General features: G+C 47.8%; 1 protein-coding gene across 2 annotated transcripts in view; it reads right to left on the bottom strand.

The window, feature by feature from the left end:
• Positions 1-8692: 8692 nt before the first annotated feature.
• The window catches only part of FKBP1A (FKBP prolyl isomerase 1A), a 25353-nt gene continuing 18683 nt past the window's right edge, over positions 8693-15362 (bottom strand). For both annotated transcript variants that reach the window (XM_044748171.2, XM_044748172.2), the window contains 3 exons: positions 15245-15357; positions 12162-12326; positions 8693-9768 (listed from right to left, as the gene is read on the bottom strand). In XM_044748171.2, coding sequence (XP_044604106.1) covers positions 12198-12326; positions 15245-15357 — 242 coding nt within the window. In that variant the 3' untranslated portion in view covers positions 8693-9768; positions 12162-12197. The remainder of the gene's footprint in view (positions 9769-12161; positions 12327-15244; positions 15358-15362) is intronic.

The following is a 15362-nucleotide window of genomic DNA, read 5'->3' as shown; positions in this document are numbered from 1 at the left end:
GTTCCACCCCTCAGTCTCCACAGCCCTCCACGGCAGAGGGGTGGGTGGGTGGGGGGGTATCCCCTCTGATTGCATTAGTGCCCACTGGGGCTGATGGACAGAGCTCCACATCACGGTCATCACTGGTGAGGAGGGAGGGCTGCCCACACTCTAGTGCGTGGCAAGGGGCATCGACAGGCTCCTTGCCACAGTCTCTGCAGAGCCTGCTGGGAGACGGAGGGCTGTGGCTACTTTGCTGGTGTTCGCCTGGGCAAGAGCAAGTATTGTTAAAAGGTCTGTCCTCCATTGCTGTCTTCTTCAAGTCCTTTGCCCCAAGAAAGCAGGCTTTCCTTGGGACTTTGTGCTCGGTGGCGGTTTTGGGTTGTGGCTTCCTCTAGTGCCCAGGAAGTAGTAAAGCCCCTGGGGACCTCCTGCTGGGTTGTCCCTGGAGACCCAAGTTGCCCAGCCAGTCCACCTTCTTTTTGCACCCTCAGAGTATTCTGAGAGTTGTTTTATGTATTTTGTCAAATTTTCAGTTGTAATAAATGAAAAGAATAGGGTAGAATCCACTTACTCCATCTTGACTGGAAATGGAAGCCCCATATTTTTTAAAAAATCAACTTTTTGAGGTAGAATTTACACACAATAAAATGTGTCCATTTAGAATGCACATTTCCATGAGTTTTGACAAATATATACACTCACGTAATCACAGTCACGTTAAAGAACATTTCCACCACCCCAAAACGTTCCAGGTGCCCCTTCCCAGCCAATTCCCCCCATCACAGGCCTCAGACAAGCCCTGATCTGATTTCTGTCCCTACGGATTGGACTTGTCTTTTCTAGAGTTTCAGATAAAGAAAATCACGCAGAACGTGCTCTTCAGTAACAGCAGACCTTCTTTTACTCGTATGTCACCTGTGAGATCCCTCGTATCGCTGGGCCTGTCAGCAGTTCCTTCCTTCCATGGCTGAGCGGTACTCTGTTCCACTTTTGTCTGTGTTTTCATCTGGATTGCCACCATCTTCTACTCTTGCCTGACAGACACCAAGGGCCAATGGACCACAGTTGCTCCTGCCACCACCACTGCTGTGTTTCTGCTCTCGAAGTTCTTACTCTTTGATCCAGGGGAGGAAACGTTTAATGCATCACTTAGCACTTATTTCCAGGCAACGGTAGGATAAGATTTCAGAGTAACAGGATGGTTTCTTTTGGATTTATCTGAATTGGTCTGCTCTGTCATATACTTACTAATCACAAGCTCAGACCAAAATACATGAAAAACAGTCATTCTCTTGCCAGGGAGTTTTGAGGGTTTGTAACCTTGGCCTTCTATTGCCGTCTGTGTCCCATGTTAGGAACAGGAGTATGGACGTGTTCTTTACGACGCACGAGAACAACCAGCAGACTACAGTCCCTGCTGCCTATCGCGGCTTGTGTGAGCTGAGGACCTCACTGATCTTATCCACTGATCTGATCTTAGCAGGTTCTCCAAGGGTTGTCCAACCCACGCGCTCAGATCCCTGGTGGAAGCAGTTTGCTATTCAGGGCATCACTTCGTGATGGCAACTGTTGGACTAGCTGGGGGGTCATCTGATCTTGTAGAGTCTCTCTTGGCTGGTTATATTTACAAAGTGGACACATGATTTCTCTGACTGCTCTCTTCACAAAATTCTACATTCAGACTTACAAATGAAGTGCTAAGTGGCTTTCATACAGGGAAACAAAGCCAGCTTTGTCTTCTACCAATGCAAGGTTGGACAGTTTTTTCAAAAAAGATGACTGAATATTTCCCATTTAGCAAAATCCTAAGGTAAATAGATGGTTGCCAGGTTTCTAGTTATATTGGTTTCTGCAGTCTGTTCAGACACAAGCCTCTTTTAAAATGTGCCTAGTTGGAATTTCTTCATATACTTCAACCAAAACAACATATTGCAACAGATGGAATGCAGAAGTAGTTGTGAGAATTCAGCTGTCTTCTATTAAGCCACGTATTAAAGAGATTTGCAAAAAAGTGAAATAATGCCACTCTTCTAATATGTTTTGTGGAAAAATATATTTGTGGAAAATATAGCTATCAAAGAAATAATATGAGAAGAGCTTCCAAACTGAAGGACATATGTTTCCAGATTAAAATGACCTTCCCAATGCCTAGGAGAGTAAATGAAAACAGGAGGAGGGGGAGATAAAAGAAAAAAAGAAGACCAAACAGGCCATATTATGAAAATTTACCATACTGTAGATAAGCAGAAGATCCTCAAGCTTTCAGAAAGCAGTAAGAGAGATCACATTTAAAGGAACAGAAATTAAGATGCCATCATCTGGGGGCCAGCCCCATGACTGAGTGGTTAAGTTCCCTCGCTCTGCTTTGGTGGCCCAGGGTTTCCCAGGTTCGGATCCTGGGTGTGGTCATAGCACCGCTCATCAAGCCATGCTGAGGTGGCATCCCACACGGCACAGCCAGAAGGACCTACAGCTAGAATATACAACTATGTACTAGGGGGGTTTTGGGGAGAAGAGGAAGAAGAAGAAAAAAGATTGGCAACAGATGTTAGCTCAGATGCCAATAAAAAAAAAACAAAAACAAAAAGATGGCATCAGCCTTCAACACCGGAAACAACAAGACAATGCAGCAATGCCTTCATTCTTAGGGAAAATAATTGCCAATCTAGAATAATAGTCCCAGCCAAGCTGTCACCCAGTTGTGAGGGTAGAAATGTCAGTCATCGTGTGGTGCAGTGTCACAGTGTCCCCAGTGAATCACACCTCCCTGTAGCCACACCTCTTTGCGATGTGCCTTTGCTAACCCTTCCAGTGAGAAGGGGAGTCTATTCCTTCATCCCCTGGAATCTGCGCTGGCCTTGCGATTTGTTTTGACCAACAGAATGTGGCAGAAGTGACACTGTGAGTTCTGCAGCCGAGGGCTTAAAGAGGCCTTGAGGCCTCTCCTCTCATCCTCTCAGAACCGAGGCCACCGCTGTGAAGAAGCCTGGGCGTGGCTACTGGAGGGCGAGAGGCCACCTGAGAAGATGGCTAAAAATGACACATCAAGACACAGCAACATGTGGAAAGTTCTTAGTGCCAGTTAATGTTATTTTCCATGAAATTTTTCTCTTTCTTTAGAAGTGTTTATATATTTAGGGTCTAAGAATTTTGTTATATTTTTGCAAAAAATACTTTGCAAATATTTTCCTCTCCATTCCAGCTCAGCTTTTAACTTTGCTCATGGTATTTTTACAGTAAAGTAGTTTTGTTTTTTCATTTTTTGGTGATCACATCTATTAATAATTTCCTTTATGTCTTTGAGGTGTTGTTTCTTGATTAAGAAGACTCTCTTGGGGCCAGCCTGGTGGCACAGTGGTTAAGTTTGCATGTTCTGCTTCGGTGGCCTGGGGTTCCCCAGTTTGGATCCCGGGTGCAGACATGGCACTGCTTGGCAAGCCATGCTGTGGTAGGCGTCCCACATATAAAGTAGAGGAAGATGGGCATGGATGTTAGCTCAGGGCCAGTCTTCCTCAGCAAAAGAAGGAGGATTGGTGGTAGATGTTGGCTCGGGGCTAATCTTCCTCCAAAAAAAAGACTCTTGCCACTCAAAGATTTACTTTAATCTTATTTTCTTCCTTAAAAAAAAGTGTATGCAATTGGTGCAATATGGTGGTAACTGTCAGAAGAGAGAGCAGAGTTTAAAATCGTCATCTCAACGGAGGGGCTGGAGGCGGGCGAGCCGGGCAGGGAAGTGCTGCTTTCCTCATCTTCCCCTCACAGTCCAGCCTGAAAGTTGCACTGACAAAGTTACGCTGCATCTGATCACTTCTCCCCTCGCTTCCACCAGTCTGGCCAAGGCCGCCAGCATCTCTGGCCGAAACGACCCCAACAGCCGGCTTCCTGGTGTCCTGCGTCCACCCTCGCCCGTTTCAGTTATCCATTGCTGTGAAATAAACCACTTCAAAACCAAGTATTAAATCTCACAGTTCTGTGGTTTTCCTGGGCTCGGTGAGGTGGTTCCCCTGGTCATGTGATGTTGCTGGGGCTGGGGACTCTGTGGGCTCAACTGGGCAGGATGTCCAGGCGGCTCACTCAGCCTGGCCGGCAGCTGTTGCAGGCAGTGGGCTGCATCCTCAGCTGGGGCCGAGAGCTGCAGGCCTCGGTTCTCCTCCGTGTGGCCGTGTCTTGGGCCCGAGAGCCAGTGTTTCAGAGGAAGGAAGTGTCGGCTGGCAGGCCTCTTAAGGCCTGAGCTCGAAGTCCCAGAACATCTCTACCACTGCCTTCTAATGGTCAAAGCAGTCACAAGGCCAACCCAGCCTCAAGAGGAGTGGAGGAATCACTAGGGGCCATCTTTGGAGACTAGCTCCCATGATCCCCTTCAGTCAGTTCTCCAGTTTCCAGAGACATCTTTTTAACACACATAGACACCACTCTCCTGCTGAAGTCCACCAATGGCATCCTCATGCTCACTCTACCCGTGAGGCAACGCCCTGCCTTCCCTGGCCCCTGCCCAACTCTGTCCCTCACATGGCTGCTCTCCCCACCCTGGCCTCACCGTTTCCCAGCACCCCTCAGAGCCCTCGCACTTGCTGTTCCACTAGCCTGGAACAGTTTCCTCCAAGCCTTCACTCGGCTGCTTCACTCTCCTCACTGCTGTCGCCCTGGATACCTAACATTATTTGTTCATGTTTTGGGTTTCCACTAGAATGTGAGGACCCAGCAGGCAGCGCCTTTCTCTGACCCCTCCGGGATTCACTCCCAGCACCGAGAGCAGCACTGATCATGGGGGTGGCATACCATAAATACACTCTGTGGTTAACTGAATTTATTTCCCTACATCTTGGGCATGTACTGCTTTGGGAAATATAGGAATTAATTCTAAAATAGGAAAAACTACGGTGGTGATGAACAGACAGATCCAATAATATTCCGGTCCTACGTACCCACTGGCAAATATTTCTACCTTCCTAATAAAGGCTGACAGCTGTTTTCCCATGCGCCCTGTGGGGCAGCTGCCGCGGCAAGTCCAGCCTCTGAAGGGTCCGTAATCAATCTGCCCCACGCACGCATGGAACTCGGGGAACTCGGAGCGACTTGGAGGAACTCATCAGACGCCTCCGGGTAGAAGCCAGGGGAACACTGCCCAGGGCAGTTTTATTTTAATCCGTTTTTGGTGTCAGCTGTCCCTCACTGATTCATTGAATTTAACTAGAGGGCTGAAGGAGAGTCCCTAAACTACAACTTCTCGACGGTTCCTGAAAAGCCAGTGAGTCCAAGGTTGTCAACCGAAGTGAACCCCCACTTACCCAGGAAGTAGGTGTGTGTTAAGGGCGGAATTCTTACAGACACAGCCCACACGTGTCCAAAGACAGAGATCTAAGCCGAAGACAAAATTAACAAAGACTGTTTTTTCATACACTTGCAGCACGGGAACTCTCCTGCCATCATTTTTGTTTCAGTAAGAGTTCAGCGGTGTCAGGGAGTATGCTCTATTGAGTAAAAAGAAATACTGTGGGGGCCGGCCCAGTAGCGTAGTGGTTAGGTTCATGTGCTCTGCTTTGGTGGCCCAGAGTTCTTGGGTTCAGATCCTGGGTGCGGACGTACACATTGCTCATCAAGCCATGCTGTGGTGGTGTCCCACATATAAAATAGAGGAAGACTGGTACAGATTTTAGCTCAGGGCCAATCTTCCTCACCAAATAAAAAAAAGAAATACTGTGTCTCATTGGAAAACATTCTATTAGGGTAGGATTTGTGGAGTGAGGGAGAGACTCACTGGCATCAAGTTCATTTGGCCATCCTCAGCTGCAAGGGGGCAAGCAAGCAATTTGGGGACATTTCAAAAGAGGAAGGGGTGGAGGGTTTTCTGTGGCCAGCCATTTCCTGGAATAAGTAGGGGTCGATGGATGCTTTTTCGTAGTCAAACTGTTGTCATGGTTATTCAGTGTCTAAGCCATAGCAAAGGTCAGACACAGGATTAGAAAGTTTTCCTGAATCCTAGGACTGTGAATATAACCATCACACTTCTCAAAAATAAAAGGAAAAGAAAAAAATTAAAACATGGTCAGTAGCAACATACACCAGTTCTGGCTGGGCCCAGCAGTGCCCCTGCTGCTTTGAGAACAGAACCCTGACTCTGTTTTGGGGCTCGGGGTCTCTGGGCTTCCGGGGAGCCTGAGCCTTCTCCAGCACTGGAGGGTGGGGGTGTGTGTGTCTCTCTCAGCTGGTCCAGATCAGTCAACTCTCCACAGCTTTAACTCTGGCCAACGAACACGAGGGAAAAATGGGTTGGCGGGAGGGCGTCTGAAAAACTTGTGTTTTTTTAGGAGATCATGGAAGTGACAGCCCATTTCCTGCCACGGGACATGAGTGGGGCTTGTTTTCGGTGTGTGGGAAAAAGTTTATACAACTTGGCAATGTGAACTTAAAGTCACAAAAGTCTCTTTTACCCTACAGCCCCCTTCTAGTATCTTACGTGTAGCATCGAGGTATTTAGGAAAGAAAAAAATTACTTGTTCAAAGATGTATTGGCTTTTTGTTTAAAAAAAACCAAAGAATTGGAAATACCCCAAGTATCCAACAATAGGGTGTCAGGAAACATTGTGAAAGCCTGTGAAATAGGTCCCCCCACCCCCAATTCCGGGTGTTCCATCTGGCCCACCTTTCTGGGTTGTCTCCACCTTTCACTCTTTAAAATGATGTAAATGGAGGGAAACTGATAATGCAGACGATTCTTGTCCACAGAAATGCCAATTGCGTCCAGTGGAATGTAACGGATTATTGCTCTGTGGATATTGCCCAATTTTGCCAGTTTTCTACCTATTAAGCAAATTCATTTCTGCGTTCCTACTGGACATATGTTTATTTGCCCTTTGGATTCTACTTTGAACCAATTAAAACATCCTACTGGTTCTTTCATTAATTAACGAGTTAAATAATAATATCCTTAACATGTTCATTTTGTATTTGAGTCATGATTTTACTTTCTAAAATAATTTATCCTTTAACAAGGTTAACCACCTATTGGAGATTGTTTAAAAATCCTGATTTGTTATTCTGTTCTCTGTTACACATTAAAACTAAAAGAAACAAAGGCCCTGTATTAGTTTCCTTTTGTCGCTGTATTGAATTATCAGACTTAGTAGCTTAAAATGACACAAATTTATCATCTTACAGTTCTGGAGGTCAGAAATCCACGATGGGTCTCGCCAGGCTAAAACCGAAGTGTTGGCAGGGCTGGTTCCTTCCGGAGGCCCTCGGGGAGCATTTGTTTCTGGCCTTTTCCAGCTTCTAGAGGCTGCCGGCATTCCTTGCCTTGTAGTCTCTTCCTCCATCTTCAAAGCCAGCAGCTGGCATCTTCAGATGTCTTTCCATCCTCACATCTCTGACTCATTGAAGGACCCTTGTGATCACACCGGCCCCGCCCACATAATCCAGGATCGCCTCCCCACCTCAGAGTCCTTAACTAATCACATCTGCACAATCCCTTTGCCCTGCAAGGGAACATGCTCAACAGGCTCGGGGAATCAGGATGCGGGCATCTTTGGGGGCCATGGTTCTGCCTGTCACAGACCCCCGTGCCCAATCCAGAGGATTTCTCCGAACTTTAAGTTCAATGAGAACTCACAGCTTCCCTGTGTGTCTGAGTGAAGATTCCACGCTGAGTGCGAGAGGACATAGTGTAGGATCCCATTAAATTCTGTAACAGGCTACATACACACTATCATACGGAAGATTAAACCACTGTTGCCTCGGGTTGGGGTGGGGACTGACTGGGAAAGCGCATAAGGCAAGCTTCCGAGAGGACGGCCATATTCTGTGTCTTGATAGGGTTTTAGGGTACAAAAGTATAAACAAGTACTGAATTCTAATGAAATGTATTTAGAGGGCATTGTAGTGATGTCTGCCATTTAGTCTGAAATGTGACATGGAAAAATGTGTGATAAGTAAGTATAGTAACGTGTTTATGGTAGAATCTAGATGGTGAGTATACTGTAAAAATCTTTCGTTTGTTGTTTGACAATTTTTATAAAATAACTTTGGGGAAAATAAGGTATGACTCTGAAATATTACCCAGTGACTTAAATTTACAAAGGGATAGATTTGGAAAAGTCATTAAGCAAGTTCTTCAGCTTCTCTATCTGAAATCAAAGGCTCTCAGCCAGGGCCTCTGGGGAGGTGGCTAAGGGTGTGGGAGCGTTTCTGACGCCTCGTCAGGAGGGAGGCGGGGAGCAGCACCAGACTGTACAGGGCGGGGCCAGGGAACCTACTGCAGCCAGCCAGCCTGTCCGCACGACCAAGGCTCTCCTCACCAAGTGTCAGAGGACGCCGATTTAAACTAGCCTTCCTTCACCCCTCTTCCTCAGTTTGCTGGCGGCCTGTCTCCAACTGGGTGCGACCCATTTCCTGAGAGCTGCTTGCATCTCCCACTTCCTGGTCACCCCGAGAACCCGCAGGGTGCTCTAGCCAGAGCACGGATTTAATGATCATCTGATGATGGGCGAGGGGGTGCTCCCTGAGGACCTGCCCAACCTCCAGGCAGTGGCCTCCTCGGGTGAAGACGCAAATCTACTGCCCCCCACACCCGACTCTGGCCAGAAAGGCCAACAGGGAAGGGTGCTCCTGCAGCTCTTCTCTGACACCACAGCCCACTGTCACACCCCACCCCCACCCCCTCGCGCCGAAGGGCAAGCGGAGGCACCTGAGAGTAACCACCATCACACCGAGCTGAGAAAAGCCAGCATAAAGCACTTTTTATTGCAATAATAAAACTTGAAACTCATATGTAGTGCGGAGGGATGGGGTGAGGGTGGGCAGGCAGCACTAACTCCTCTCACCACATCACTACACAGGACCGCAAGGGGCGAGAGGGGAGGGAAAAGCCAGGAAACTCGGAGATCAGCAGGGGGAGCGGAGCGTCAAAAAACCGGAGATGCTGAAGCTGCGATGACCAGCATCATTTTCTTAAGACAACACTCAAGGATTTGTCATGATGGCTGGGCTTTCACTGGGTGTTAAGTGTCTACAAACAGCACCTTCAATTTAAACTTTCGATTAAAGTTCTTAAAATTTAGGAAGTGGAGCTTGGATAGCTATGAGATTACAAAAGTCCTGAATATCCATTAGAAAAACCACAGGATGAAAAAAAAAAAGCCAGGCCACGAAGAAGGCTTCAGAGGTCCCTGCTGGCCCGGGGACAGATACCTGCAGCGTCCAACATCGCAGTGAAAACGATCTGCTTTCAAAAGGCAGAGGGCTTCGGGGAGGTGGCGTGGGCAGCAGAGGCAACGGCTCTCCCTCCCACTTCAGTCTCGGGTTAGGGCGTTTAATTCAACCAAAGCACATCTCTCAACTGGGAGAATGATTCGGCCCCCACAGCGCCTCGAATCTGCTATGGCTTTGCAGCGCAGCAGCAAGAACGTTTAATATATAATAGATAAAAATTTCATCCAAAAAATAAAATAAAATAAAGATTCTTGCATCCCCCCTCAACACCAATTCCTATTCTAGAGTTAACCCATTATTTGTGCTGTTAATACTTGACTAATGCTTAACGGGGAGCCTAGATCCAGAAGACTGAAACTGAATCCTCCCTCCAAAATGGAACAAAGTAAGGAGAGTAACTTGAGGTTTACGCATGTCGTTTAGGTCAACACACACACAGGAGAGGGGGAGAGCAAAGCCGGGTGACAGGACACATTCAGTCAGGGTGGATGCTTATACAGAGTGTGGTGGACATCAGGAGAAGCTCCGTACGGACTTGCGTGTGCACGTCTGGAGGCGCCAGATCCCTCTGCGGCACATCTGTTGGGGACAGAGAATCTGTGAGTTCCAGCAACTCAGTGCCCTGGGTGTGTGGTGGGGAGAAGGCCGCCTGCCACACCAAGTCCCTTCCCCACGGCTGCAGGTTTCACTTGGACCAAGCCTCTTCTGCTCCAGGGGGCAGAGCCAGCTGGGCTCAGGCTGGACATACAGGTGAGCAACCTCCTTCCTGCTTTAACTGCTCGTGTGTTTTTGTTCTTTGGTGAGGAAGATTGTCGCTGAGCTAACATCTATGCCAACCTTCCTCTATTTTGTAGGTGGGACACCACCACAGCACGGCTTGATGAGCCGTGTGTAGGTCCACGCCCAGGGTCTGAACCTGCGAACCTTGGGCCACCAAAGTGGAGTGTGTGAAGCTAACCACTACACCACTGGGCTAGCCCCGGTGTGTGTTTTTTTAAACCTAAGGTTAAGTTTACCTTGCTGAGGACAGCAGGAGGGGCAGTCCACCAAAGCCGCTGACAATACAGTTCCCCTTTATCACTGGGTCTCCAACTTGGCTACATGCAGGAACCGCCTGGGAGCTTTAAAAAAGTCTTAATGCTTGGAGCCCACTCCCAGTGACTGTGGTTAACTGGTCTGGGCATCAGGAGTCTTAAAAGCTTCCCTGGTGACTTTAATGTGCACAGCCCTAAACTGGCATTCCTCAAGATGAACAGAAGTAGAAAATGTCTGCACTCTCCATTCATTCATGCAAACCTCTAACTTTCCGGGTTTGGCCCTGGGCTTTCCCTCAAGACCCTTGCGAGCAGCTTGGAGATGTTCTCTGGCAGCGTGGGGAGGCTTAGGCCAGGTGACTTGCAGCCCCTCCTCCCTCTCTCCCTTCCTGGCCCTGCCTCCATCCTGCCAGATTCACAGAAAGCCTGCTCTCAAATCAAGACAACTTCAAGGCTCCCCTAAGGACATTTACGTTCAAAGGATTCGGCTCTCAAAGAACCAGAAAGAGGGTGTGGGCCAGGGGTAGACCTTTGGGCAGACAGAGGCTCGGGAAACCGTCAGCGTTTCCCTCCTGATAGAAACGACAAGTGGAGACGCCAGAGTCATCAAACCTGACCAGGCCTGGAGGACCCTGGTGTGTAGGGCTCAAACCACTGAGAGAGAAAATAGCTAATAATAAAAAAAAGCTCTTCTACTCAAAGAAGTCCACAACAGCACAAGGCCACACCCTAACAGACAGGCTGGCAGCCACTTATTGCAGCTTTCAAACAAAAACGTTCTCAGCCAGCCCCTGGCTGTGGCCCTGTGCTTCCGGGGCAGGAGGGGAGCAGACGTAGAGGCCTAGGTACAAAGGGGAAGAAGACGACGCAGTTATGTGTTCCAGGACTGTGAGACCTACATGGAAAGTTATGGGCCAGTCAGATATTGAGTTTGGTTTCCTAGAAATGAGGGGAGAGGAAAGAAAAAAGCCCAGGAAGGGGAAGCAGGAAAGGGCTTCTGGTCGCAGTCTGCGACTGCCTGATGTGGCCTTGAGTATGGCCTTGCTCTCTGGGCCTGTTTCCTCACCTGCTGCATAGGAGGGTGACTCAGGTCCCTAAGACCCTGTCCTAGGACTGTCTGAGAGCATCCTTTATACTTCACAAGCATCCTCTGGCCTCGCCTGTCAACCCACTGGTAACAAGCTGTCTGAGGGCCGGCTTTGTGGCACAGTGGCACGTTCCACTTCTCGGCAGCCTGGGTTCGCCCGTTCGGATCCCAGGTACGGACATGGCACCATTTGGCAAAAGCCATGCTGTGGCAGGCGTCCCACATATATAGTAGAGGAAGATGGGCACGGATGTTAGCTCGGGGCCAGTCTTCCTCAGCAAAAGGAGGAGGATTGGCAGTAGTTAGCTCAGGGCTAATCTTCCTCAAAAAAACAAAAAAAACAAGCTGGCCTGCTGTCAAGTGTCCTAGGCTTGCTCCCCGAGGCAGGTGGCCCAGGTGGTAAAGCCTCTCTCATACCATCTACCAGGCAGCGATCACAAACTCCGTGAGTGAGGCAGCTGCACAGACTAGGACAGGGCAGGCAAAGTCTCCAACAGGCTTACTTCTAAAGAACTAAATGGCGGCACCAGAAATTTGGCCTATATTTCCAGCTCCCAGTTCAGTTTTAGTTTACAAACCACTTATAAAAATACTTCATTTAAATAACCGTCAGCTGCACCATCCCCATGACTTCGTTTGAGAGCATATGCCATCCCTTCCTATAGGATGGTCAACTTTTACATTCAAGGTAGACACTAATAACTAAACTGAAAGGCTACCTGACAGGGGAAGACCACAGAGGAGAAAAACACCCCATGGCATTCCGGGTTCTCTGTGCCCGCCTCAAACACCGGGCATTACACGGAGGAGCAAAGGTGGTTACAGACCCTTGAGCTTTAAGGGTTCCTTACCCAAGAACAGGGAGCACAGGGAGGAAGCCACTCCTGTCATTCCAGTTTTAGAAGCTCCACATCAAAGACAAGGGTGGCGTTTGGCGGGATGATGCCCGGGTGCCCAGTGGCACCGTAGGCATAGTCTGGGGAGATCGTCAGTTTGGCTCTCTGACCCACACTCATCTGTGAAAAGAACGAGGAGGAAAGAATCAGCTTGACGCACTCCCCAATTGTCTTGGCAAGCAGCAGACCTGTTTACCTGGGTATCCCTTGGCCAGGATGGTATGACTAGGACATCCCAGTGACTGCATGGCTGCCTGTGTGCTGGGCACCCCCATGTCAGGTCGTGGAGGTTGGCAGTCAGGCTGAATGATCCCTGCGCCCGGCTCCAAGGGGCTCAATGGCAGATAAAAATCCTCTTGACTCCCGGAATGGTCAGCTTCTCAACCTTTCTGCCCAAGTCTTACTGACCTAACTCTGGGCAGCTAACACTCTGAAAGTGTCACCACTTAGTCCTTCAGTGGCCTGTCACTCAAAGGACAAGTTAAGTGGTATGTATGCTCTTAAAAAAGGAATAATTTCTTCAAGACTTTGCTTTAAAAGAAAACCCAAAGAAAGTAATATTTGGGGTAATCTCCTTTTCTGTACTTTCTATATTTATACTCATACTCAGAAATATAGAAAGACTTTTAAAAAGATAGTATGATTTTCTGGGATAGCAAGTAGCATGTACAGTATGCTTCCGTTTGTGTGAAAAAGAGGAAAATATTATAATTTGTACTCACCCGTATAGACAGAAAACATCTTTGGAAGGACACAATACCAGTGTTTTTCAAAGGAGAGAACAGAGTACAGCGGCCAGGTCAGAGGGAAAATTTTCACTTTTTAAAATGTATTTGTACTTTTCTTATTTTCTAATCACTACACCAATAAACTTAAACACCTATTTTCTGAACAGTGAGCAGGTTCCCTGCTCTATTTCCATCCTTTTACCCGTCTCTCTAAGTCTCCATGTGTGCATTCCTGGCTCTCTGACTCAGCCCAAGAGATGGTGTAAAGGGGACGCCACAGGCTGTAAGGAACTTTCTAACACAACGCAGAAGTCTCGCTTCCCACAGCTGCCTTCAGAACCCGCGACATGCTGGACCAAGGTGGCAAGGACAGTTACAGCTTATGCTTTAGCTAATAAAATTCAAAACGATCGTATCCTTTTATCCAGCTATTCCACTTCCAGAATCTTCTGTTGACGACCCAAATGCCCATTATAAGGCACATCTGCACCATGGGTGAGCCACTAGAAAGAATATAGTGACCTTAAATGTACTAACACAGAAAGACGCCCAAGATACACTGTTAGATGAGAAAAGCAAGCTGAAAATAGCACTTGTGACAGGACTGCATACCTGTAAACACAAACCAAACCAACAAAATTATCAAAAGAAAAGGAAAAGGGACACAAGATGAGCCCTCTCTTCTCGTGCTTCTAACTCACTTGCCGAAGAAATGTTCTGTGGAGTTTAAAGAAGACGCTGTGTGGGTGTCAGAGCACTCAGACTCCTCACAAGTGGCAGAGCCGTGACTGACCCCAGAGCACAGGGCCCAGGGGAGACTGGGCATCGCCCCAACATCCTGTCATGCTCGCCAGGCCTGGGATGTAACACAGGCTGATAACGCTATCTCAGGGCAGCTACGGTTCTTGGAAACACAACACAATTATTGTTCCAGCGCCGGGACAGCCAGAGAAGATGAGCTGTGCTGTGCACAATGGCAGGTATGGGAGATGGGGGACGGGCCACAGACCCAAGAGCCGGCCAGACGTGGGGGGTGGGGACAGGATGGGACAGAAAGGAACGGTTGGCAAGGTTTCCAAAGGGAAGTAACCCACAAAGATCCTCTCCTTCTAGTCCTGCCAACCCTCTGCTCTGCAAGAACAGAAATCCAGACACCTGGGAGAGGGAGGGGTTAAAATTCTGAAAGTTAAACAGTTTATTTGGAGATAAATCAGTGACATTTTACAGAGGAAGCAGAGCAATGTGTGTTCAGGAAAAGAAAAAGATAAAAATCTTTCTCTCCACTTTGGTTAAATCCCCCATTTTCTTTGGTGAGAGAGGTAATTAACAGACTAATTACCCACCACACAGGGCCTAATTATAAAGCCCCCTGGGTTTCAGGCCACTGAACACCCCTTTACCTGGTTACTGCCAAAGAGAAAAACTCCTGGGCTCAACGGAAGGATTGGCTCCAAGTGAAATCCGGCAACCCTGGGTCCCTACTGTCTACTGGGAATTTCGGAGAATTGGCAGGACAAAAGCTGTTTACACAAATGGAGACGGGAGAGGTGACGAAACAGACTCAAGACAGACGAAATGACTTTCTACACGAGTACGACCTCTCAGAAGTGGTCTGACACAACATGGTCAATAATAAGACAAACACAAATTACAACTACACCGAGATACCATTTTTCACTCCTTATATTGTCCTGAAGTCAAAAGCTTAACAACACACTGTGCTGGTGGGACTCGGACGAGACAAGCAGCTTCATAACCTGCAGGTGGCAGTTCACAGGGTAACCCCTACGGAGGGCACCTTGGCAATATGTCAAAAGACAAAGCCACTGAATCCCTCACTCCACTTCTGAGGATGTGCTTATGGTGACATTTGCACAAATGTAAAATAAAGTCCAAAGAAGATTAGTGACTGCAGTATTGTGACAATACTGGAAATGACCCAAATGGCCATCAGTGGGTGCTGGTCAAATGCATTAGAGTACACTCCTGTAAAAGGGAGTCCTCCTCTTTCATGTCCTGGTATATAAGGGGTCAAAATTGATTAACTGAAAAAGCCATGTGCTGAAGAATGTGTGTGCCTAAAAGGAAAAAAAAAAAGCCATGTTTTTGTATATGCTTAAAGAAACTCTACAGGAAACATTAATAATAGGAGTTACTCGGGGGGCGGGGGGCACTGGAAAGATAGGGTGAGGTGGCAGAAAAACTTCTCACTTATACTTTTTTGATTTTTGAACCATCTGAATGTCCTACCCAGAAACATAATTTAAAAGGTGGACACTAGGAAACGACACAAAACAAACGAGAGCATACCTGGGCAACCCCTTCTTCCCAGCCTCGGATCACCTCCTGCTTGCCCAGCATAAACTTAAAGGGCTTGTTTCTGTCCCGGGAGGAATCAAATTTCTTTCCATCTTCAAGCATCCCTGTG

The sequence above is a fragment of the Equus asinus genome, chromosome 15 (assembly GCF_041296235.1).
Source record: "Equus asinus isolate D_3611 breed Donkey chromosome 15, EquAss-T2T_v2, whole genome shotgun sequence".
In the NCBI taxonomy this organism is placed as follows: Eukaryota; Metazoa; Chordata; class Mammalia; order Perissodactyla; family Equidae; genus Equus; species Equus asinus.
This window is presented reverse-complemented; position numbering and strand designations above follow the sequence as displayed.